Below are 25,299 nucleotides of genomic sequence, written 5' to 3'. Positions count from 1 at the left end.
AAGAAGCACTAGCAGGTGTTTGTTAAGAAGCCTTAGTGCTTGAAAGGCTTGGAAGCCCATCGGAAGGACACAGGATTGGCCTTTTGACAACGGTGTCTAGAAACCCATTCGATCCCACGTTGAGCAGCTCCACCTTCCTTCCCATGCCCCTTCTGGGGCTACGTGAGCTGCCACTGGATGAGAGTGTCTTATATCAGTAGAGTGCCAGGGCTGTGAAGGATCTTATTCTTTCTTTACATAACAATTTATAAAAATATTTTTCTTGACTGTCTGAAATCAAGGGCAAGAAGTAGCAATGAAAACAATTTTAAACTAAAAGAAACTTATCTTCCTACCATCCCCTTAAAAATCTAACTTTGTTCCTGTATTGAGCTTTTTTGTTGTGAATATTCACTGACTTTACAATAAGTCATTGAGGTTTCATATACTAATCGAATTTATATTTTTTCATATATAAATAAGCATAATAATGCATTAAAAGGTGTTTATTAGCTATAAAGTCCTATAGAAATAACAGTTTAATATTATTTTTAAAAAACTGAAAATACATTTTAAATGCTGTTCATCTTCTGATACATTTTTTAAATTTCTATATTATTTATTAAAAAGCAACATTGTTTGCAGCCTGCCTATTAGAAACTTGCCTCTTGGACTCAGGGTCCCATTTATCAAAGACCATAAAAGCTACAACTTTGTGCAAGGTTACATCAAAATGTTCTGGCTTTTACGGTCTGTTATATACAGATCTGATAGAGCTTTGAGCATAAACTGATGAGGAAAAAAGTTGGCATAAAAAGTAGTCAAAGACTTCTTTCTGGCTCTATTCATCAGCAATTTCTAACAAAAGAATAAGAATAAGACAAACTCCAGAGGAATATGAAGTCGTATAACTCTCTCCTTTCTGTATTAAAACCAAGACCCACCAGATCTCATTGTACAAACTCCTACTCACTTCCTAGGTAATTCTCAGATAAGCCATCTTATTTAGACTTCTACTTATAATTATTAATATATAGCACCATCCCATTGACATCCATGGAGTTACTGGTAAGCCTACTGTGTCAATGTAGCTTAACTTCATTTGGCCTACAGAAAGTATGGTTATACCAATATCATCGTCTTTATCCGGGAAGATTATTAGTGCTCCTCATTTAAAGGAATGAAGAACCTTAAACATATAACCATAGGTAAGGCTCAAAGCTAACTGCTTCAGAAAGAAAGAGAGACAGAGAAAGAAGCTGAGAAGGACAGAAAAAGAAACACAGAAAGAAAAGGGGGGGAGACAAAAAAAGAAAGGGAGAAAGTCGTTTGGTGAGCATTAAGTCCAAGGTAGGAAAAAAGTCATTCCCAAAGATTTTGGAAGATTTGGGGAACTATATGTTAACGTATCTGTGTGTGTATGTGCGTGTGTGCATGTGTATATATATATATATATATATATATATATATATATAAATATATATATATATATATATATATTTTTAGCTGTCCCTAATTCCAAGTAATTCATAAGCTGTAACACAGTGATTTGCTTTATATACTGCTTTAGAAATACAAGATATCTTTCTCACAGATCATGTTTTCGTGAATGTGATTTCACTGTATTAAACTAAACAATGTATACATTTATTTCTATAATTTGAGGGGAAAAAATGGTCCATTTGTGTATTTTACACAATTAGAATCTCAAGTGGAAACTGTATCTCTAATTATCTTTCTTTAAATAACAGAAATATTCAAGACCCATGAGCTGAAAATTAAATTACAGTGTCATAAATTTGGTTACTTTTTTTATTCCTACTGATGTGCCTATAATTTGGTGTGTAAATGCATCTCCAGTGTGCTTTTTAAGTGTAATGAAATTTATACACATATTTAGAGAGACAATTAATAGAGCTTTATAAGCAAAGTGTTCATTTATTTAGTTGCTATTAATCACAAAATTGATCCCTTTTAAAAAGTGAAAAAGCCTATGTCCAATGTTGCTGGAAATTAGTCAAGCTCCACTCATATCATTTGTCATATGGGTGCCATTCTCTTACAAATTCATCTTTCCTATGGAAATTTGAATTGAAAAAAAGAAATACCACACATACATTTGTATTTTATGCACATAACTAAAACATTTAAAAAGGTATTTATGCAAGTATGACTCCAACTTAAGTAGATATCCATGAAGTAAATAAACTGATTAATATTATGTAGAAGGATCTTGAGACACACGGAAAATTAGACAGATAGGCAGACAGTCAGATAGAGACATTTTTATGTACCAAATAAAACATCTCAAAGTTTACTTTCAATATTGAATCATTAAGATGTAAAAGATTTTAAGCACAGCTTTAATTTTAAAAGCTTCAACTGCCCTACTGAAAACTTAATAGGACAAAATTACAAGAAAATTAACCGTTACAATAAAATTGGAAAAATAGTAATTTCTTACAATCTTCCTTAGCAAATCTGATCTTAAGGAAGAGTAAACCCCTTCTCTCAGCAGAAATTTTAACAAAATCCATTGGGTTGAGTTAAGGAATTAAATACTATCACCCATGCAGAGAAACAAACTTCCTAGGTATTTCCTGTGATTTATTCAACCAACTCACTTTTTCTTGTTTGCTTCTTTATCTGTTCAACAAAAGGGTTCTGTACCATATATCAATGAGCAAATACTAAATTTTCATGAATAAATTAGCCCTCTTCTGTGCCCTAAAGGGAAAGTTTCCCAGATTGATACCAAATGGAAGCAAAACATTAATTATTATACCCATCATATCCCTAATTTTCTGCAAAAATTGAAAAAATTTTCTGCAATTAAAATTTTTATAGTCATTTTACCATCCTCAACCTTAGTATTTAAAGACAATATTTCCAAAAGTGAATTCTACAAGTAACTATTGAGCAAAGTTGGACAAATAATTTGGAAAAGCTGTCTTAAACAAAGTTAAACATGTTTCTTTGATAAAGGATATTTCAAAGATTGTGAGTATACAGGAGGTGCATAAAGTCTGCAACATTTCCAGTTTGGAAGGTGGAATCTTTTCTCTTTTTTGGACCATTAATGCACTAGTGTTCCCTTAGAACATTCCTATTAGGATGTTTCATTAATCTTTTTTTCACAACTTTATTCAGTAGCAAAACATACAGTAGCCCACTAGCAACATGGTTAGAACTCCTTTTTTGCAACAAAGTTACAAATTCCTACTGACAAACTTTTAATTTGCATACTATTAATGATGCTACTTGTAAGAAAAGATCATTCAGGACCCATTTCTGAAGTTCAAGGAAAGGATACTCTTTTTATATCAGCAAAGAAACTCAGCATTTGACTATAAAAATCATGCAATTAATTAATTAATAATTATCAAACAACCACTCTATTTTGCTGTTCTCATTAAACTAATAGAAATAAAGCATACTATCCTTGTGCTTGAAATTTGATTTCTAGCAACTTGATCTTATTTATAGCAATGGGTGTTGCAGATTTCTCTCCTACTTCATTTTATGGTTACTGACTTTGAACTGTATACCTCACTTGCCAGCAGGGAGAGAGAAAATTAAGCAGTTGAGTAAATCATCGCTTATTCATCTGGAAGAACATACTCAAGCCCAATCACGCTTCAGTTTGTATGATGCAATACCTGGACATCTATACAGCTTTCTTGCCTGTGCAATATCTCCTTTGCTTAAACGGGTTCGCTGACCGATTGCTGGACGTATGCCATTATCATCACGGGAGGGGAGAATGGTATCCAGAAACATCCCCCTGAAAAAACAAAACAAAAGCAAACCACACCTAAGTCACCAAACTAAAACTCATATATTCCTTACAAATATGAGGTTATTTTGCTCAAACTGAAGTCAATCAAAAGGGAAATACACCAGTGTAGCCTTGAAGCAGTGTGTCAGGCTTTCAAAACATCTAGTGTAGATGCAAAAAAGCGTGCATGTTAAATATGTGTGCCTAGCATAAAGTAAATAACACGGATCACTTCTTTCTTAGAAATGTATATGTTTTAAAAAATATTTAATACTTTATAGTCCTCCCCAAAGTGCACCATGATTTTTGTTTTGGTCTCCCAAGCAGATCTAAGAATCCCTTAGATTCTTCTTCATAGAGGCCTGTTTTCTTACTAGTAACCTACAATAAATAATTTTGAGTTCACTAAAATTGTAAAAGTCAAATGAAATACATATAATTTTTTAAAACTACTAACGTAACCTAAGTACTCTTAGAAGTCCAAAAATTCAGCATATGTTAAAAGAACAATAAAAAACAGAGAGTGACAAAATTTAGACAGAACAGTTTAAAGCAAAAATGTTTACATATGTGACTTTTTCAATTTTTCTTGGTAAAATTAATAAGCACAAAACATAAGCAATGCCCTAATAAGGATAAGCTACAGAAACAGCCATTTTGAACTCAAGGGTTGTGGTAAGACACTTGCTATTTTTTTCTAATAATGCATGAATTAAAATTCTGAATATAGTGCACTAAAAATATATTCTAATTTTGCAATGCGTATCAAACATTTATAGTTCAAAGGAAGTAGGAAGTACTGAGCTTAAAAGTAAAATGCATTGGGAGACTATTCTTAGGAGTTGAGAAGTATGGAGTGTGCGTATGTGGATTTAAAAAAGAAAAGAAAAAGCAATGCTGAATAAAAATATTTTAAATTAGGAAATAAAACTGTAAAATATCTTTTAAGTTGACATAAATGATGGGACATTCTTTGCAAAATTTATCTATGAATATATTGCATTTAAACTGCAGGTTAAAAGAATAACATTTTCACCTCTATTTATTCCTTCCATTAGGAAATATTTACTAGGCTGTCTTCTAGGTCTGAAGTTACAGCACTAAATAAAACAAGCAGAAATTTATTACCTTCTGTTTCTTACATTCTAATGTGAGGAGAAAGGCATTAAGTGAAAGATTAATAACTGGGAAGTCATAGGTACTATAGGGAAAAATAAAGGTGAGAAGATGGATATTGACTGTGCAGTGATGGGTAGCTTTTAAATAAAGTGATCAAAGAAAATCTCACTTGGAAGCTGACATTTATCCAAACCTGAAGGAAGTGAAAGTCAGAGCAATATGGGTAACTGGGGATAGAGTTCTCAGAGAGAAAGAACAAGAAATACAACACCTTAGAAATAAAAGGATACCTAAATTGTTTGAGCACCAGGCTGAGAATTTCCCTTTTACCTGAGTATAATTGCTCATCTACAGTAAGATGGTGTAAGATGGATTGAATTATGTCCCCCAAAACTCACTGAGTCTTGAATTGTCTTCCAAGTTTTATGTATTAGAAACTTAGTCCCCACTGTGACTGTTAACAGGGTGAGAAATCCTATTATGGTAATTGAAAGATAGAGGCTTAAAGAGGTGATTGGATTGTAGGACCATGCAGTAGGGGATGGATTAAAAATGGTGGTCAGGGGTGTGGTCCTGAGGGCTTTGAAAGAAGAGTAGAGTCTTTCTCTCTATCTCTGCTCTCTCAGCTTCCACCGTCTTGCAATGTGAGACCCCTGGGTCGCTGTTGCCACCACCAGATGGACTTTAGACTTCCCAGCCTCAGAAACTGTAAGCAATAAATTTCATTTTCTTTATAAATCACCTAGTTCAGTGTACTTTGTTATAAGCAACAAAAATGGACCAATACAAATGGTAAACAGAGGTGTAACATGATCTATGAGTACTGTAATTTATGACTAAATTTCATAATTTCTAGGTAAGAGAAATAGTGGTGATCTTTAGATACAACCTGAACAACTCAAATAGGGAGACTGGAACTCTTTAAAACTGGATCTAAGCATCTACAGAACACATACATGTACTGCCTGAGATGAAGATAGGCAAATGGAGACTAATGATTTATGTGTATGGACCATCAAAAGTGGGAGCTTGCACATATTTAATTAAATGCAACTCAAGGTAGGCCAATGTAACCAAAAGGGAAAACTGAGTTATAAGGTAGCATTAACAAAAGCCATTCCTCCATGATGCTGCATAAATTAACAGATATGTAAAATAGGTAAATCCAAATTAACGAGGTGTTACAATTTCTACAGTACTTCAGTCCTGCTCTTCTACCTGCCCATAATCCTGCCAATTATGCCAATTGTCGAGCTCTTTTACTTGCCTGTAATCCTGCCAACTGGGCCAACTGCAGAGCTAGGGCTGGGTCTGGAGCTCACAGACCCCTCAAGCCCATTCACACACTGGGTCACAAACCCTTGATATGCCAGGCTGGGTCCCCAGACCCCTCACACTCCAGGCTGGGTCACCAGGTCTGTGAGCTAGGTAACCAGCAAAAAGGGTCCTTGGAGCCACTGATTCGAGAGCATGGCCATGCGGGGTGAATGCCTGAGAAGTAAATGCCAACCAAGGTGGCAGCTCCACCCATACACACTAACTCCACCCACACACAACTTGCTTACAAAGAATGTGCTGCAACACCCCCAACTGGACCTAAGTGAGGGGGGCTGATTAAATTATTTTATTTTCCCAACAAGTAGTCACTACTTTTTATTTTTACATCTAAAAACAAATTTGTAATCTTTGAAAGGCTTCATTTTTTTTCTCACATTCAAAAGATTTTCAGTTAAAAACATCAGTAAGATCTTGGAGTAGATATATTTAATTTCAGACAATAAAATAATGAATTTTGGCTTATGCTGTATATTGAGACAACCTCCTGGGTCAGTCACTCATTTTTTTAGCCTTTCTTTGTGGTCAGGACGTTAATAATCTTCTTCCTCTACATCCAGATCACCAAGCAATGCAGGCTCTTACTGGACCTCTTCAGTGAGGCACTAACAATAGGCCATAGACAGACCACATTAGGGTTCACGTACTAATTTCTACTCTTTAGTTATTTTAACAGTATTAAAAGACCAAATTAGTTATGCTTCTTAACAAACTTTGTAAATTTTTGCTTGTTTTTTAATGAAAAATGGGCAGTCCTCAGTTCAAAAGCATCTACTCTACAAAATGTCCATGCATATAAAGGCCCCATAGATCCAACCCTAGTCAACCCACAAGTGAGTTCCTAAATATACTGATGAGCTATGTGCATAAAAACAACCAGAAGTTTTATAGACTCTGTGGGTTCAGACTAGAAGAATATACAAAACTTCGAATACCTACATTAACAGAATGAAGGACAAAAACCAAGGATAATCATCTTAATTGATGCACAGAAGAGACTTTGACAAGATCCAATACTCTTTCAAAATAAACACTCAACAATCTACAAAATAGAAGGAAACTACCTCAATATAATAAACATCATATATGAAAAACCCATAGCTGATATCATACTCAATGGTAAAAAACTGAAAGCTTTCCTCTAAGAACAGAAACAAAGCAAGGATGCTAACTCTAGTCACTTCTATCCAACATAATGCTAGAATTCCTAGCCAAAGCAGTTGTGCAAGAAAAAGAAATAAAAGTCATCCATTCTGTTGATTGCTTCCTTTTCTGTGCAGAAGCTTTTCAGTTTGATATACTCCCATTTGTTTATTTTTTCTTTTGTTGCTTGTGCTTTCGGGCTCATGTTCATAAAGTCTTTGCCCAGACTTACTTCCTGAAGTGTTTCACCTATATTTTCCTTTAGTAATTCTTACAGAGTGGGAGAAAATTGTTGGCTATCTATGCATCTGACAAAGGATTAATATCCATAATATAAAAGGAACTCAAGCAACTACACAGTAAAAGAAAACCAAATTACCCAATTAAAAAATGGGCAAAGGAACTGAATAGACATTTTTCACAGGAAGACACACAAATGGCCAAAAGTACGTGAAAAAAAATGCTCAACCACATCAAGATATCATCTCACTCCAGTGAGAAAGGCTATAATCAAAAAGAATGAGAATAACAAATGCTAGGAGGATGTGGAGAGAAGGAAATATTCCTGCACTGTTGGTGAGACTGTAAATTCGTACAACCATTATGGAAAACAGTATGGAGGTTTCTCAAACAACTACAAATAGATCTTCCATGTAATCCAGCCATCCCATCTCTGGGTATATACACAAATGAATGGAAATCCCCATGTTAAAGCGATACCTGCACTCGCATGTTCATCGCAGCTCTGTTCACAACAGCCAAGATGACTGGATAAGGAAAATGTGGTATACATACACCACGGAATACTACTCTGCCATAGGAAAGAATAAAATTTTCCCATTTGCAACAACATGGATAAGCCTGGTGAAACTTATGTTTAGTGAAATAAACAAAGCACAGAGGGATAAATACTGCATGTGCTCACTCATAAGTGGGAGCTAAGAGAGAAAGGAGGAAGGAAAGAAAGACCACTGTGGTGTATTGGACTTGCAGAGGGAGAGAACATACCTAGGGATACAAAGTGGAGCAGGGAAAGGGAGATGGGAAGGGAGGTCGGTGATAATTGGGGGTATAATTGGGTGGGGGACATGGGGTATAATCACAATTTGTGGCAATGGGCATGCTGCCTGCATGAATTTGGCCATCACATCTTTGGCACAAGTGGTGACAATTTGCTTTGTACCCCATGAATATTCATAACCAATAAAAAATAATATTAAATAAATAAATAAAAGAACCTTGAGTCCTATTCCCTATTTGTAGGTTTTAGTTAGTATGTTTTAGGTGAAAATGATAGAAACGCCAGTTTAAATAACTTAATTAAAAGACAGTGAATAGCACATTCCCTGTCATGCCACCTAGAGATACTGGGAAGTTTAGTTACAATTCCCAATCCCAAACAATTGGTCTGTACCACCATAAGTCTTCAAGCTAAGAGTTGAAATATAGTTGGAACATTGAGGCCTACTGCTGAGAAACAGAAACCACAGACCCAGATTTCTCTTAAGTCTATGATTCAACATGATCTCAGGTTCTAGTTACTAGTCTATGGCAGTAACCAAAGGCAAATTAACTGGATACCTACCTAAGGACATTTTCCTTCTAGGGATACCCCAAATCTAACAAGCAAATGCTTGGAAATACTCAATCCCTAAGCATTCCCTCCACAACCAACACTTCACCAATAGAAAGTGGGTTACTAATATATGGCAGCCACCAAAAAAAAAAAAAAAAAAAAAGATTCATCCTTCCCAATGTCAATAACAAATACGGACACAAGAAGATAATTGTCAAGTAAAATAATCCATAATGCAGATTGTCCAAACAAGGAGTTCAGTATCCTTCCAGGGCAGGAAGAACTCACAATCCCTGATGAATAGAACCACAGAACCACTGTTTATTAATTTTTACCTTCTTCCAATTTTCAAATGACAATCATACTGAATTTGTATTTTATTTCCTTTAATTAACATAGTCTATTATGTTTGTTGTAGGTGGTTAAACAAATATACCACTTAGTTATAGATTGCTAGACTATGAGAAGCTACATCTGAGAATGACAGAATGACAGGCATAATGCAAAGATAGTGATCTAGAGGTACATAGAGTAACTGTACTTTTGTATTTTTGTACTTTTTAGAGAGGCAGTGAATGTAGTTTTTTGTTATATATGAAATAGTTGCATTATGTTACATAAGAGCAATGTATGTTTTAAAAGAAATGTGAAGATGTATGAATAATAATAAAAAAGGGCATCAAAATTGGAAAAGAAGTAAAGTTATCACTGCTCACAATTGACATGATCTTACACATAGAATATGCTAAAGATGCCACAAAACAATTGTTAGAATTAATAAATGAATCCAGTAAAATTGCAGGATATGAAATCAACACAAAAATTAGTTGTGTTTCTAAGTATTAACAACAAACAATCCAAAAATAAAATTGATGCCACCTACAATAGGATCAAAAAGAATGGAATACTTAGGAATAAATGTAACCTAGGAGGTAAAAGACTTCTACAGGGAAAACTAAAAAAGATTTCTGAAAAAAATTGAAGAAGAGACAAATGAATGGAAGGAGCCTGTGTTCATGGATCTGAAGACTTAATATTGTTAAGATGTTAATACTACCTAAAGGGGTCTACAGATTCAGTGCAATTTCTATCAAAATTCCAATGGCATTGTTTTTCAGAAATAGAAAAAGTCAACCTAAAAATCGTGTATAATCTCAAGGGATACCAAATAGCCAAAACAATTTTGAAAAAAAAGAACAAAGTTGGAGAACTCACAATTCAACTTTGGAGAACTAATTTCAAAACATATTACAAAGCTACAACAATCAAAACAATGTGGTGCTGACATAAAGACAGACCTATAGACTATTGAAATAAAATAGAGAGCTGAGAAACAGCCCTCATGTATATGACCAAATTATTTTTGACAAGAATGTGAAGACCACTCATTGGGTAAAGGACAGTCTTCAACAAATGATGCTGTAAAAATTAGAATATCCACAGGCAAAAGAAAGACATCTTACACCATTTAAAAAGTATTAATTCAAAATTGTCTAAAGATCTAAACATAATACCCCAAACTATAAAATTTCTAAAAGCAACCATAGGAGAACATTTTCATAGCACTGGATGACCACATGATTTCTTGGACATGACACCGAAAGCCCAGGGAACAAAACTAAAAATAGACAAATAGGACTAGATCAAATTTAAAAAAAAAAATTGTACATCAAAGAATCAAGAGAGTGAAAAGGCAACCTATGGACAGGAGATAATATTTGCAAATCATATATCAGACAAGTGGTTTATCACCAGAATATATAAGGAATAGCCCCAGCTCAACAACAAGAATTCAAATAACCTAACAAGAAATGGGCAAAGGACTTCAATAAACATTTCTCCAAAGGATATACAAATGGCCACCAAGCATATGAGAAGGTGCTTAATTAATCACTGAAAGATTCTCACTAATCCTCAGAGAAATGTAAATTAAAACCATAAGGAGATGTCACCTCACACCCAGTAGGATGGCTACTATCAAAATTACAGAAAGTAAGTGTTGGTGAGGATAGGAGAAACTAAAACCCTTGTGCACTCTTTGTGGGATCCTAAAATGATGCAACCCTTTGAAAAAGAGTATGGAGGTTTTTAAAAAAACTTAGAACTAGAGCTATGTCTGGTCTATAAATCCCACTTCTTCAGATCCAAAAGAACAGAAAGCAGGGTCTCTCAGAGATATTTGCACACCTGTGTTCATAGCAGTACTATTCACAATAGCCACGAGGTAAAAGTAGACCAAAAGTTCATGGAGGAATGAAAGGAAAAACAAAATGTGGTATGTACATACAAGAGAATATTATTAAAAATGAAGGAAATCTTGTCACATGCTGTGCATGAATGAAGCTTGAGGAAATAATGCTAAGTGATATAAGCCATTCACAAAATACTGTATGATTCCAATTATATAAGGTATCTAAGGTAGTCAAATTTATAGAAACATAAAGTAGAATGGTGGTTGCCAGGAACTGGGGGTACAGGGAAAAAGAAGTTGATATTTAATGGGCATAGTTTACGTTTTGCAACATGAAAATGTTCAGAAGGTATCTTTGACAAAAATGCAAATATACCTACCACTACTGAAATGTACACTTAAAAATGGTTAAGATGGTAAATTTTGCATGGTGTTTGCTACCCAATTAAAAAAATTGGGGGGAAGGGCTGAGAACTGTATCAAATTTTTCATTTCCTGAAATCAGTCATTTAAATATAAGTTAATAAACATCTTCTTTAATGACTCAAAGAAAAAAATAATGTGAACTGCAACAATCAGACTACTATTTTTCTAACAGATAAATATAGTCACTTGCACTGTAGGGATATAAGTTTATTTATGAAAAATGAATAGGATAGTTTGAAACAATAAAAATAACAGGTCAAGGCTGGTTGGCACGCAATAATAAAGGCAGGTGGGGGAAGATGGACCACAGACCCCAGAAGCAGAGTGGTTTATAGAGAAAGAAGCAATTCCGCATGTAAAAGGAGTTCAGGATAAGGAGAAATAAATATTTCAAAGTTTAGTAAAGACTTATCTATGCAGGATAGAAATAATAAATTATTTCTCTCCATTCTCCAATACCTTCTCTGTTCCAAAGAATCAAATGGCAGGTTAGTTCTAAATAACATAATAAAGCAGCATAGAGACGTGTCTTGGCTGACCTGGGACTCAAATCCTCATTTGTTACATGCATCTATGAAAAATTCATTTCCAAATATCGACATAAAAATAACATTTTATAACTCTTTACGATTAATTTCAGGCCAGATTTCTGGCTGTATTTCTGCCAAACTTAAATTCATATTCTGAAAACAATAGGTATTTGGATAGTTATTATATTTAAACAAATATTATACCATAAAAGAGAAAATAAATTTTTTAAAAAGTATAATTTAAAAGAGTGTCTGAGTATTGAAAGCTCATTTATACATCCGTCTAAACTTTTTTTTAAAAAGCAGGGGATAAATTGGAATGTTTTCTCTTCTTCCTGACCTTACGTTTAGAAATAGATGGTAACAAGCTGTTAAGCGAACATAAGTGAGCAAAAAGAATGAGCTGAAATAGTCCTATGAGTGTGAAATGGTCATAAATGGGAAAAGATGAGTTCAATGGTATTAACAGTTCTAAAGTCCTTAGCTGGGGACTATTTGTTTGATGACATCATCTTAAGAATGAAGAAGATCAAAACACAAATATATTGCACTCTTGAAAGTAGCATTCAGTCATTAATGAAATAATTTTAAGATTAATGAATGGTGAACTATAATTTAAAATTTTATGAAGTAAAATATCTTCCTAACTTGTTCCTTGGGAATTTATTTAGTAATATCAATTTCTGTGCATAAGTGGTACTTGAGTAACAGAAAATATACAATATAAAACATATTATATAGAGTGTATGAAATTCCAACTCAGCAAACATGGAACCTATTTAACTTATGAATGCCTAATTTTCATTAAATAATGCTTTGACAATTTAACATGCTGATTGGTTTGGTAATTGTTTCAACTGAACTTTTTTTATAATTTAGAAATATAAGATAGCTTCAATAATTTATACTCAATTATCACTTTAAATGTATATATTTGATAGAAAATTTAAGAATATTAAAACATTTCTTTTAAATGCCTGCTGTTGGCTATAAATGTTGATCACTATGTTTGCACTTTACTTCTGCCATGAGGCAGCAATATTCGAAAGTAATTCCAGTTCTAAGGTCAAGCATAGCTTTGTGAGGAGGCACATGGAAGAAAGGAATTAAAAGTCAAAAGGTATAACCTGAGACTCCAACCTTGAGAAGGTGTTCCTGGCATAGTGCATGATACTGTCAAAGTCATATCTTTCTCCGAGGGAGTTTACTTCTCCAGGCTCCATCTTTAGAAAATTGTACTCTTGACCTAAGAATCAGGGATAAACAAAATCTCAGAAGCCTTTTCACTGACAGAAAAGAGCACAGAAGAGGCCTTCCTGAACTTGCAACTGCTCTTTACTGACTGATCTTGCTAGCTGTATTTACATGCTAACACCCAGGCATACCACAGTGAAAGAGCAATACTGAATTGCAACCATGAGATCATTTCTGCAAAAAGGAGGACTACCAAAAGGGTACTTTGGGTTTATTTTTTAAGTATATCCTCATATATTTATGTCACCTCATAATAGTTGTTTCTTTAAATCTCACTGCTTTTTTTTGATACTGTGCAAATGATTATAGAAAGTTATCTTTTTATATAACGAGTTTCCCACTGTTCTATTATCCCTACATTTGCCAGGAACCACGAAAGTTATCTTCCAACAGACAACACAACTTTGCTGCCTCAGCTATGTGACTTTCGCTCAAGAAGAAACATCAACAACAAATACTCAACCTTCATTTAAAAATGAAACAAGGTTCTCTTTGATGAAAATGAAGTCTACTTTGAGAGCTTTTTGGATCAAAAATATGAAGAGTCTCTAAAAAGTTCATAAAAACTTTGTATTCTCTGTTAAATCTATTTTTCCATGTACTTTTTAAAGTACCCTCATGTTTCAAATTTATATATATATATATATATTTAACTTTTTATTTTTACTTTCCACATCTGTTACTTTAACTTCTGGGCTTCATTTTAAATATATTTTTCAACTGCCTGTTTTTATCTGTACTGTAAAGTTGTTTCTGGAAATTCTCAATTTCCACAATTTAAACAGCCATAGATGGTGCAAGTCATGTATGTAGCTTACAAAGCTTTGAAACATCAAAATATAAAAGTGAGCTATTGGAATTCTAAATTCACATTTAGAGCTCAAATTGGAACTATTGCACCCTTTGTTTAACTAGGTTTTTACTCCAACTGTCATATTTCTATTAAATATCAAAAAATCACTGGTAAAGAGTATTCCAGAAGACAACAAAGAAAATGAGTGAGGCCGCAGAATATAACGTCTGTCCTGCACGTTATACGGAAGCCCAGTACACGCACTAGAGCATGAAGGATGAGGAAACTGACTTGGAGTTACGGAACCAAGTTCCAACCTAAGTGTTTTAGTCCATCTCTGAATGAATCCACATTCACATCTAATTAATTCACTTTTTCATTTAAATAACTTTAAATTCACTAATCAACCCATGTAGTGAAATACGTGCCCCACAAATCTCTGCTATGTTACAACCATTCTCAGGAAATACCCTACATTCTCTTCAACCCCTGATAGAAGCAACTGTTTAAACGCTTGTCTTCATAAGGAATTTTAAGTATTTATTAACATATCCAACTTGCAGGTGAGATTTTCAAAAAGCCATGGAGTGGATTTTATGGTTATTAATCCATAAGATTTCAATTTAAAGCCCAATATGGGAATGGATTCTCTGAAGCAAAATGTTCCTTTAAAATCTCGGAAAGTGACACAATAGGCAACTTCAACAATACATTTCAGTGCATATAACTGAGCACTTAACATGTGCATGACACAACGTTTTTTGATAGTTAAAAAAAAAGGACATAGTCCAAATAAAAGAAAATTAAACTTACGAAAGAAAGAAAGAGAATCAGAGATACAGAACACCTGGGGAAATCATGCTTCACAATAAAAAATAATTTTTAAAAAAGGCAATCCTTTCTTCTCCTGGAAGGCATATTCTAACATGGATTAAAGCAATCCAGTCCTTATACCAACTTAGTTCCTGTCATAGTCACCTATTTTGCATATAAACGCCAAGCTAAATTTTGCACTTATTAGACACTGCCCATGAATAACACTTGATCTTAAGTTTCTGAGTGAGGGAAAGTCATAAATGTGTTAAAGATTAATCTCCAACAGGAATGCTTTCATACTGGAATTGTTCTGCTATAGTGGTTACAAAAACTCAGGAAATCTCATGCATTAAATTATTTTTTCTACTGGCCTGAGTGTTTAGTCAAAAGTATTAAAAGCTATGATTAGGCTAGCACGATGTTAGGGTTCATACATTTATTTATACTACTTATATATTTCTTCCTTGCTTTAGTTACATATTCATGCTAAACCAGAATCCTCTTTTTAAAAGTAAGAACCACTTTTGAAAGCCACATCCTTTATAAGTTGTTTTTTGTTTTTTTGTTTTATTTTATTTTGGTTTTATTTTGTTGTTGTTGTTGTTGTTTGTTTGTTTTTGTCCACTTAATAAAATGTTTGGCAAATGGAAGAAACTAAATAACTGGTTAACAGCAAAATTCTCATTTGCTTAGTAGGTGAAATCATTTTCAGAAACATTATTTCCTCTTTATTTCTCGCCTAATGATAGAATGTATAAGATCAACTTTGATAGTTTGCTCAGGCATTAGAGTCTTCTATTTTCGGGAGTATACATTGTCTTTACTTCTTTTTGATATCCAGCTCTACAAATTACTTCATTGTTCTTGAAGTGACTTCTTCCCTTGGCTTCTAGGACATCACGTTCCACTGATTTTTCTCTTTAGCCCTTTGATAATACCTTCTTAGTCTCTAGGGGGATACGATGCTAGATGTGGTTTAACTTTTGTGGTTCCCCATTTTCTCTCCTCAACGTTTTTCCTTCTCCCTTCAGCTTTTCCCTAGATAATCAAATCCATTTCTAAGTTTTTATCTCTGGACACATCCTACAGTCCAGATTCACCTTTCCTTTGTCTACTAAGCATCTCCACTTGGATCATCCAGGGGCTTCTCAGATTCAAGGATATGCTAAATAAAATCATTATTTATTGTTCTCTTTCTCAAAAACATGCTGCTCTATCAATATCTCGTTTCATTTGATGATACCACCATACATTTTATTGCTTAAAAATAAAACTTTTGAAGATTCCTCCTCACATGATGAGGTTCCTCTTCAAATATTTTTGAAAGACTATTCCATCTTCTCCCTCCTGACCTGTACCACCCTAAATGAGAATCTAATCACCTTCCACAAACTACTTCTGCAGGCTTCTGATGGGTTTCCTTGACTTCAAGTTCATCCTCTCCCCTCTGACTCCCCGACCCCCAGTTAATGATCTCTACCACTGACAAGAGTTCAGTTTTGTTTTGTTTCGTTTTTTAAAATCTGTTTTTAATCTTGCAATTATTCCCCAGTAGCTAGAGGATAAAATCTAAATTCTAAATTTCCCAGACTCATATAGAAGATTATGATCTAACCTCCCCCAGGTAATTACCAGCTAATTTCCCACTTGTAACTTACCACGCAGCCACAATGGCAGATAAAAATGATTCAGTTTTTTGTACTTGTAGCTATAATCGTGATGTTCTTTCAGGCTAGAAATGTCTCACTCTTCTGTCCGTCTAGAACATTTTTACTTTACTTCAAATTTCAGTTCCTTTGTGACATCTCCCTTGACTCGCAAAGCACATTTTGTCCCACCTTGCTTGGACTCTGCAGTACTCTCAACATTTGACTATTGTCACTTTTTTCACTCACTTGCAATCATTTGTATAGATGCACCTATGCCGCATTAAGCTTTGTAGTTTTCATGACAGTATCTCCAACACCATATAGTGTCTCCATAAATAATTGGCACCAAATATATAATAACAAATAAAGAGATCAATACTGCTAATTACAGAAAATTCTAAGGAATTAAATATATCTTAAAACGGGCCATGCATAAAAATAAGAACACACGTTCGCATTGCTTATGCTTAAAATATATAGTACCTTGCAAGAAAATTACAAATAACAAGATTTTTTTTTATTTTGGCAACTGAAATGTGCTATCTTTACAAATGTGAAAATTAAAAAAGCTTTACAATGAGGCTATTATCACATATCAACTCTACAAGAAAATTAGATTTTAATCAAAAATTACGTCTCAACTACTAAAAACATTCTTAAGAATTTCTCTTTAGGGTAGTCAAGCTTAAGAAGAAAATCTCAAAGAAACTATTTACACTATGCTGGAAATGACTCATCTCACTGGAATTTTCTCCAGAAGTTGTACCTGGTATAATACAGATTCCTAATGTAGCAGCATGTTTCATGGCCAAACCTGGACCCTTTTTAAATCCCTATAACACAAATTATAGAATTAAATATTAAATGTATTTAATATTTAATGATTAAATGTATTTAATATTAATGATTAAAATCATTAATATATGGTTCAACAGCTCACACCAATTCTTGGGAGGCACAGAAGTTTAGAAATAAAACAGCTAAAGCTTAAGAAAGAAAGAAAGAAAGACAGAAAGCCTAAAAACCACATGAGATCATTCAGTCTCTAAGAAAGTATTAAGATATAAAATCACCATGGGTAATTTTAATTAAGCAAACTGTTGACTCTACCATATCAAAAAAATAAGTTTACATTTTTGAGAAATTAAATGATAACTTGCATAAATACAATTCAGAGATATTCAGTCAGCCTTAAACTCAACACATCCGAAAGCCTCTCACCTGGCTGGATGTTTTCTCTTATGATGGTTACATGGTTATCTCGATCTGGTCGTGTGTGTTCATGCCAGAAGCCTATCACATGGCCCAATTCATGAACAACAATTCCAAATTTATCACAGTTCTTGCCAATAGAGATTGCCTGAGGCCCATTTCCCCGCCGACCTACATAGGAGCAGCATCTGGAATAAAGCAGAAAGTCGAGATGGTAGTGAAAAGAGTGATGCTGGATGAATTACGGTATGATGAAGCTTTTGTAAAGAATTCTGGTGAAATATAAATCCCAACACACTGAGAGACAGAGCAGCCTTTCATTAATAAATATGGTTAATTGCTGGTATCCTTTTAAATTTACGTACAACAGAAGTTTTCAAATAATCAATTCAAGTGCTTTTGTAATTATATATATACACACACACACACACACATACACACATACATATTAGAAATGTCAAATCATTTTTAGAAGTATTCAGAAGATATATCAGAAAATAAAATAATTATGATGATGATTAATGTGCTATTATACATATAATTAAACAACACATAAACTCACAGTTACATCTAATATAATTTTTAGCCTCTCAATTCATGTTAATTACTTAGGTAACTACTCTGTCAGTGTGATTATATGGCAATAATCCAATATTATTTTAGTATTAAATATAAAATAAAATTTAGTTTTCCTCTTTGAGAAAAACAAAATTGAATTTATTTATGAAAGATGGTTAATCAAAATAGGAATTACTTTCCTACTGATGGAGAATTTTTTTTAATAAAGTAATAGTAATGAAACTGAAATATGTGATGATTATAGAGCAACTAAATTACCCACATTGAGTCATTTTTGCTGGCTATATGAGGAGAAGAAAGTCCTTTGCCAATCAAAATCTGGGAGACAGTAAAACAATGTGGTCAATCTGTTTCATCCAAAACACCCTTCTAAGCATAACTGCACCAATTGCAATTTCCAATAAATAAAATGCAGTTTCATAGTAGACAGGAAAAATAGATTTCACACTGCCTTATTAATAGACCTATTATTTTACAATGATCCTGTGAAGGAAAAAGAAAATGTAGTACTTTGATCCCTAACTAAAAGCCTTTGAGGACAGAAAAATTTTAGACACTTAGATTGAAAAGTTACCAAATACATGCTTAGACAAATTTTAGGCATAGAATGACAGGGTAACATGTACAATTTATAAAAACATGACTTGAACATGTCTAAATATTCTCTTAGTTTCTCATATCACTTAGATGCCATTTTCTTAAGTATGGCTCTTGAATTTTTGTTTCTAATTATGTGCCACTTTTAAAATTTGGCCATTGTAAGGCCTACCTGCCTGCTCAAGAAAAACTTCCACAACCTACAGGAAAGCCTCACTTCTCCTTAAGTCATAGACGGTAATTAGGTAATCCAAAATCTGCTATTTCCTACTTTTGTTTCAGGTTGTTAGACCAAAACACCTTTAGAATTTTCCTATCACCTAGTCCATCAGGACATCCACAGAGCTGGAATTGTTTCTACCTTTTCATCTGCTGTATCTTAAATACTTCCAGTTATTTAGTTTAATCACCGTATGCTTTTTCTTTTAAATGACTCAATTCTTATTTTCATATTTATTTACTTAGTTTCCTATAACAAATTCCTTAAAAGAGGCCATTAAAATTTAAGTATCACCACTGAAATACAAGATACATGAGGAGAGGGATCTTTATCTATTTTGTTCACTGATTTATTATGGGTACCTAAAGCCGTGCCTAGCACAGAGAAGGCACTACCTGTTGAACAGTGGACTTGAATATTCACACATCTTTCTCCTTCACTTGAATGAATAATAGATATCTCAATTGTGTCCCCAATTTTCTCTTCTAAAAAACCTGCTCCACCTACTGATTTTCACATCCCAGTTAAAGGCTACTCCAAACTTCAGTTTCTTGGGCCAAACAGCTCTAGTATTTCTGAATCCTGCCTTTATGTCACAAGGGTAACTCCTGTCATGAGATCTGTAGCCAGAATCAATCTCCTGCATCATCTCCGCTGCTCACCCTGCTCCAAGCCGTCATCCCTCAGATGGGTCGTTGGAATAATCCACTGATGGGCTCCTTGGCTCTGTTCTTGCCTCCCTACTACGGTCTTTTCTCAGCTCTGAGATAATACAAGTAAAGTCAGATTATGACACATCTCAATTCCATATTCTCCAATGGCTGTGCGGTAAATTGTGTCAATGTTCACAGATATCCATCACCCCTCACTAGCAGGTGACTATACTTCCCTACCTCACCACTGCTGGCTTTGTCCACATGACTTGCTCTGGACAATGTCACAGAAGCACACACTGCTTGTGTCATTTCTGGGGAGAATGTTTAAGAACCAACCCATGGGTGGTCGTCTCACTTCTATCCCATCTGCCCCAAGAACAGTTACGTTCCAGAAAGGGGCTTCTCCTTGAGGCGGGACACTAGGGTGACGACTCTGCAGAGCAGAGTCACAGCTAACCAGCGATGAACATCGCATAAGGAATAAATGTTTGTTGCTCTAAGCCACTGGGATTGAGGGCTCATTTTTTATCACAGCATAAAGTCACTAAGCTGACTGAAACAGGCTCTCCAAAATCCTGACAAAAAACTGCAAGGCCCTATGCAATCTTCACATACAAATTTCTTGCCACACAAAGTTCATCTCTTATGACTGTTCCTGTCCCTCACTCCACTCCAGCCACATTTGTCTCCTTGCTGTGCCTTGAACATGCCTCGGAATCTTCTTCCTGTCCATCCCCTCTGCCAGGAACTCTGTTCTCCCAGATAACCAGATGGCACTTTCCTTCTCCTTCATGTGTCTACACAAGCGCCACCTTCACCCCACTTATTTGCTTTCCTTTTTCTCCTAGAATTTATGGTAAATTATAAAGTTTATATTTCACTTAGTTTGTTTTTCCTTTTCTTCGTCCCCACCATAGAATGTAAGCTGTTGTGTGTGGGCACAGGACTTAAACACTTCGTTCCCTGCCATATCTCCAGCCTCCGGAATAGAGCCTGCCATCCAGTCGAGCTCCACTAACGTGCTGAAAGAGCAGATCTCAAAAGTGCAGAAGACAGATAAGACTCCAGTTGTAGGGAGACACTTCCAAAGCAGTGGTGATGACATGAACCATGGGGGTTTAAACATACTTCTCCTGAGATTCATGCCTCAGCCTGGCTGTCCAGTTTTTCCCGTTGCGTGTTTCTATAAACCTAACTTAATAACTTCCAACAAATTATTTCTTCTAGCTAGTCTCTGTGGCTTGCAAACAAGAACCTTTACTAGCACACCGCCTCTGCCTAAGTGTAACAGTCTTGTGGAGAAAAAACACCTATGTTCAGTTTTATATTTCCAAAACTTAGTATAGAATACAATAAGTATAGGGTGAATAAGTGACTGCTATTTTAATCTGAATAACCATACAGACCAAAGTCAAGTACCACTTAAAATACAAAATTTAGAAAATAGTTAAGTATATTAACTCTAAGATTTTTGTTTGGTTGAATGGCTTTTAGAAATCATTAAAGACAGTAGATTAAAGAAAATAAAATTGTTCATGAAACTAACAGAATAAGAAAGGTGGTATAAATAGAGAGTATTTAGTTATAGAAGATTATATAACAGACTAAGGTAATAAATTCAGCTACATAAATCTCCCACTTACAAAGTATAAAATCGAGCAAACGTTGTTGTAAAATGATCTCACATTTTGCTAATAATAATCAATCTTCTTGTAATAAATAAATGCTACTGTTGACAATAGCTATTCATTGAAAAATATTTATAGCTCAGTTCAAACCTTTTACCAAAATGTGGGAGGAGGGGAATTAAAGCATATTCCAGCTCATGCTGGATAAACGATACTATATGCTATATACCTAGAAACATGCATGTACATATGTATACTAACATACAGACAGATATACATAAACATAAATGTAGTTACAATATACAAGTTAAGAACAGGAAATGTGCTGAAGCTAAATGTGCTGACTTCTACCTTTTGTTTATTATATTTTATTGTTTTCCCACCTAACAAAGGGCTGACATGGAAAAAGCACCAATAAATATTAATTGAATAAAAGTTGAGTGTAGCAGAATAAGTGGGCAATATAACATCCTAAATGACATTGGTTGTTCCACATGTAATAGTTCCTCTTATAAATATGGCATTTCCTAACTTAGTGGGTAAGCTATATCAAAATGATAAAAGTGATATTAAGTGGTAAGATGTGTTTACCTAAAAGATTAAAATTCAAAATAGAACTGGTCAATGCTGCTATCAATATCAAGGGCACCACCTTTAAACTCTCCATATTTAATGAAGAGTTAACATTACATATTATTAAATGCTATACATTAATGTCACATCTTTTATGAGATATGCGACTGGTTAATGAAGTCCAATAGCAATGTTAAGTGATATATATCTTATTCCAGTTGGTCCTAAGAATTATGTGCAACACCAACTGCCAAACTCTTTAACAATTTAAATCAATTTTTATGAGATTTAAGTGCAGCATTTTCATAGCAAAAAAAAAAAAATGAAATAACTGTTTTATTAAATTTTGGTCTGTAATGGTAATTCCAAATGAAATTTGATTAGAATGATCAGCAGGCCAACGATCAATTCTTATACAAAATATCATCCCTCCTATCACCAAAAAAATAATTCAGAGCAAGCTTCAAACTGCAAAATAAAAAACAAAACAAATTGCCCAAATTGCCAAAAACATTACTACTATAAAAGTCACAAATACATATACATATATTTATATATAAATAAATTAATAATTAGGAGTGCAGCCACAGATTTAAGAATCTCTGGGCAAGTTACAACTTCTGTTTTCACATCTCTAAAATAATTGAAGTACATGTTTCTAAATATCCCTTTAAATTCTTACGTTTTTTTAAATGTAAAAGATAAACTCTTACATTCTTTTATTGGGTGTGAAGATTACACACAATGTGCTTAGATGATGTTTAAATTGCCAATACTTTACAATTGCAGATAGATCTACCATACGACCCAGCTATCCCACTGTTGGGAATATACCCAGAGGAATGGAAATCATCAAGTCGAAGGTATACCTGTTCCCCAATGTTCATCGCAGCACTCTTTACAATAGCCAAGAGTTGGAACCAGCCCAAATGCCCATCATCAGATGAGTGGATACGGAAAATGTGGTACATCTACACAATGGAATACTACTCAGCTATAAAAACGAATGAAATACTGCCATTTGCAACAACATGGATGGACCTTGAGAGAATTATATTAAGTGAAACAAGTCAGGCACAGAAAGAGAAATACCACATGTTCTCACTTATTGGTGGGAGCTAAAAATTAATATATAAATTCACACACACACACACACACATACACACACACAAAAACTGGGCGGGGGGAAGAAGATATAACAACCACAACTACTTGAAGTTGATAGACAAGCAAACAGAAAGGACATTGTTGGGGGGGAGGGGGGAGGGAGAAGGGAGGGAGGTTTTGGTGATGGGGAGCAATAATCAGCCACAATGTATATCGACAAAATAAAACTTAAAAAAAATAAAATAAAAATAAAAATAAAATAAAAAATAAAAAAATAAAATAAAAAATAAATTGTCAATACTTTCTTGATCACCTACATGAAAGCTATGTGCTGAGTGTCATGAGGGGCACAAAGATAAGTTACCTACCCTTGTCACTGATGGAGACATTTGAACAAGCTGTGGTGACATAACTGTTACAGCCATGGGTAAAGCAAATTCCCACTGTAGGCAGCTCAGAAATGTGTGAGAATGAAAGATGTGAGAGATTTCCACTACAAAAAAAAGGAAGGTAAAGGCATTCCAAGCAGCAAAAATATCATGAGCAAAAAACATGAAGACACGGTAGTGAATGAGGCAAAGTAGTTTGGCAGGAAAAAACAAGCAAAATGGGAAACTTTGAGAGTAAACAGAAGAGAGTGAGTGTACATATGCATTTATAACAAACAGTGATCAGTGCTTTAAATGTGTTTCCTTTACAAAATTGAAGGGTGGGAAGGAGGAGGAAAGATGTATTGCTCTGAATACATTATGTATTTATAAATATGTAAACTGAGCTATATCTATTCCTGTTAGATAATCAGAAGGAAAAAAGAATAGTCTAGATTTCGACCTTTTAAATATAAAATAAATATAAAGAACTAGGTGGCATTTCAAATGTAACCAAAACTTATCAGGACAAAATTAGAATAATTTAGAAGAAAACATTGCTTAGTAAGTCATAACTAAAATTTTATGGCACTCTCCAAAAATATCTAGAAAGATAATGACATAATTTTTGTCGATGTCACTCAGCAGCAAAACTAAAATACATCACTTTAAGTTCTAAGAAAATATGGTGACAAATATGACCTTATGCCCCTCTCCAAGTCCTAATGAAATTATATATTTTTCTCCAAAAAGTACATGTCATTAGGACAAGAAATATTTTCTCCAGAAGAATTAAGCATTTATTTTGACTTCTCTGTATTAACTACACTACAGGGTATTCAAATACATAGCTGTGGCAGATTAGAGTAAATCTTTATAGAAGACTTTTGGTTAATAAATGTAGAAGTAATGAAAGAAAAGAACACCATTAAAAAATCATATTTTGCAATGACAGGATGTCTACAATGGAAGGATCTGGCTACCACCACTTGAATCCACTGACCAGTCACTTAAGCCATCATCAAAGTTGCAGGTCCAAGCATTCGTGCTTCCTGGCATGACACCAGTAGCAGCACAGCTAACACCAGATGTTCTCAGTGAAAAAAAGAAAAAATCAAGCTGAATTTAAGCGAATCTTTAGATATAAATTCCAGTTGACTAGAAACATAGGACAGAGATGTCTGAAAACTTGCATAATAAAAAGTCGTTTGAAGTATATAACATTGCTTGAAGAACTGCTATTATTGTATCTTGCTGGATGATGGAATTTGTGGAGAGATGTGGAGGCAGAAGCAGCTGAAAATGAAATTGTGGTAAGCTCATGGCATTCCTTAAGTGTTATATCAAGAAATTTAAATATTATTCTCAGGCCAGCATTTCCCAAAGTATTCTGGAAATTTGATGGATGCTGTTCACTTTTAAAAGGATAAGGTGGGTGTTCCATTTTTAAATAAGTTTAGAAAACACATTCATTTCAATTAGTTAAGCATTAATAATGTTCATTTGCACACTACTGTAGAAATACCTATTGAAATTTAACATAGCATTTTCACAACTTACAAAATTTATTTATTTTTATTTTTTGGAGAAAACATTTGTCATCATCCTGTAGGAAGCAAATCTAGGGAACACCACTGCAGGAGAAATCTCCTAAGAATCCCAGAAAGTGTGAGATGTCGCTCTGCCCAGTGTTTGTAAAGATAATTCAAATGGCAGTGAATTGGTGAGGTAAATGGAGTAGACCAGGTGTGAGATTACAAAAATGTGAAT

The 25,299-nt window shown here is 34.2% G+C and overlaps 1 protein-coding gene across 1 annotated transcript in view; it reads right to left on the bottom strand.

Moving 5' to 3' along the window:
- TLL1 (tolloid like 1) overlaps positions 1 to 25,299 on the bottom strand; it is a 232,362-nt gene that overhangs the window by 79,694 nt on the left and 127,369 nt on the right. Inside the window, exons 6-8 of the mRNA XM_063108291.1 lie at positions 17,811 to 17,989; positions 13,218 to 13,323; positions 3,639 to 3,763 (exon numbers count right to left, since the gene is read on the bottom strand). Of these exons, the coding sequence (XP_062964361.1) occupies positions 3,639 to 3,763; positions 13,218 to 13,323; positions 17,811 to 17,989 (410 nt within the window). The remainder of the gene's footprint in view (positions 1 to 3,638; positions 3,764 to 13,217; positions 13,324 to 17,810; positions 17,990 to 25,299) is intronic.

Source organism: Cynocephalus volans, chromosome 9, assembly GCF_027409185.1.
Source record: "Cynocephalus volans isolate mCynVol1 chromosome 9, mCynVol1.pri, whole genome shotgun sequence".
Classification (NCBI taxonomy): Eukaryota; Metazoa; Chordata; class Mammalia; order Dermoptera; family Cynocephalidae; genus Cynocephalus; species Cynocephalus volans.
This window is presented reverse-complemented; position numbering and strand designations above follow the sequence as displayed.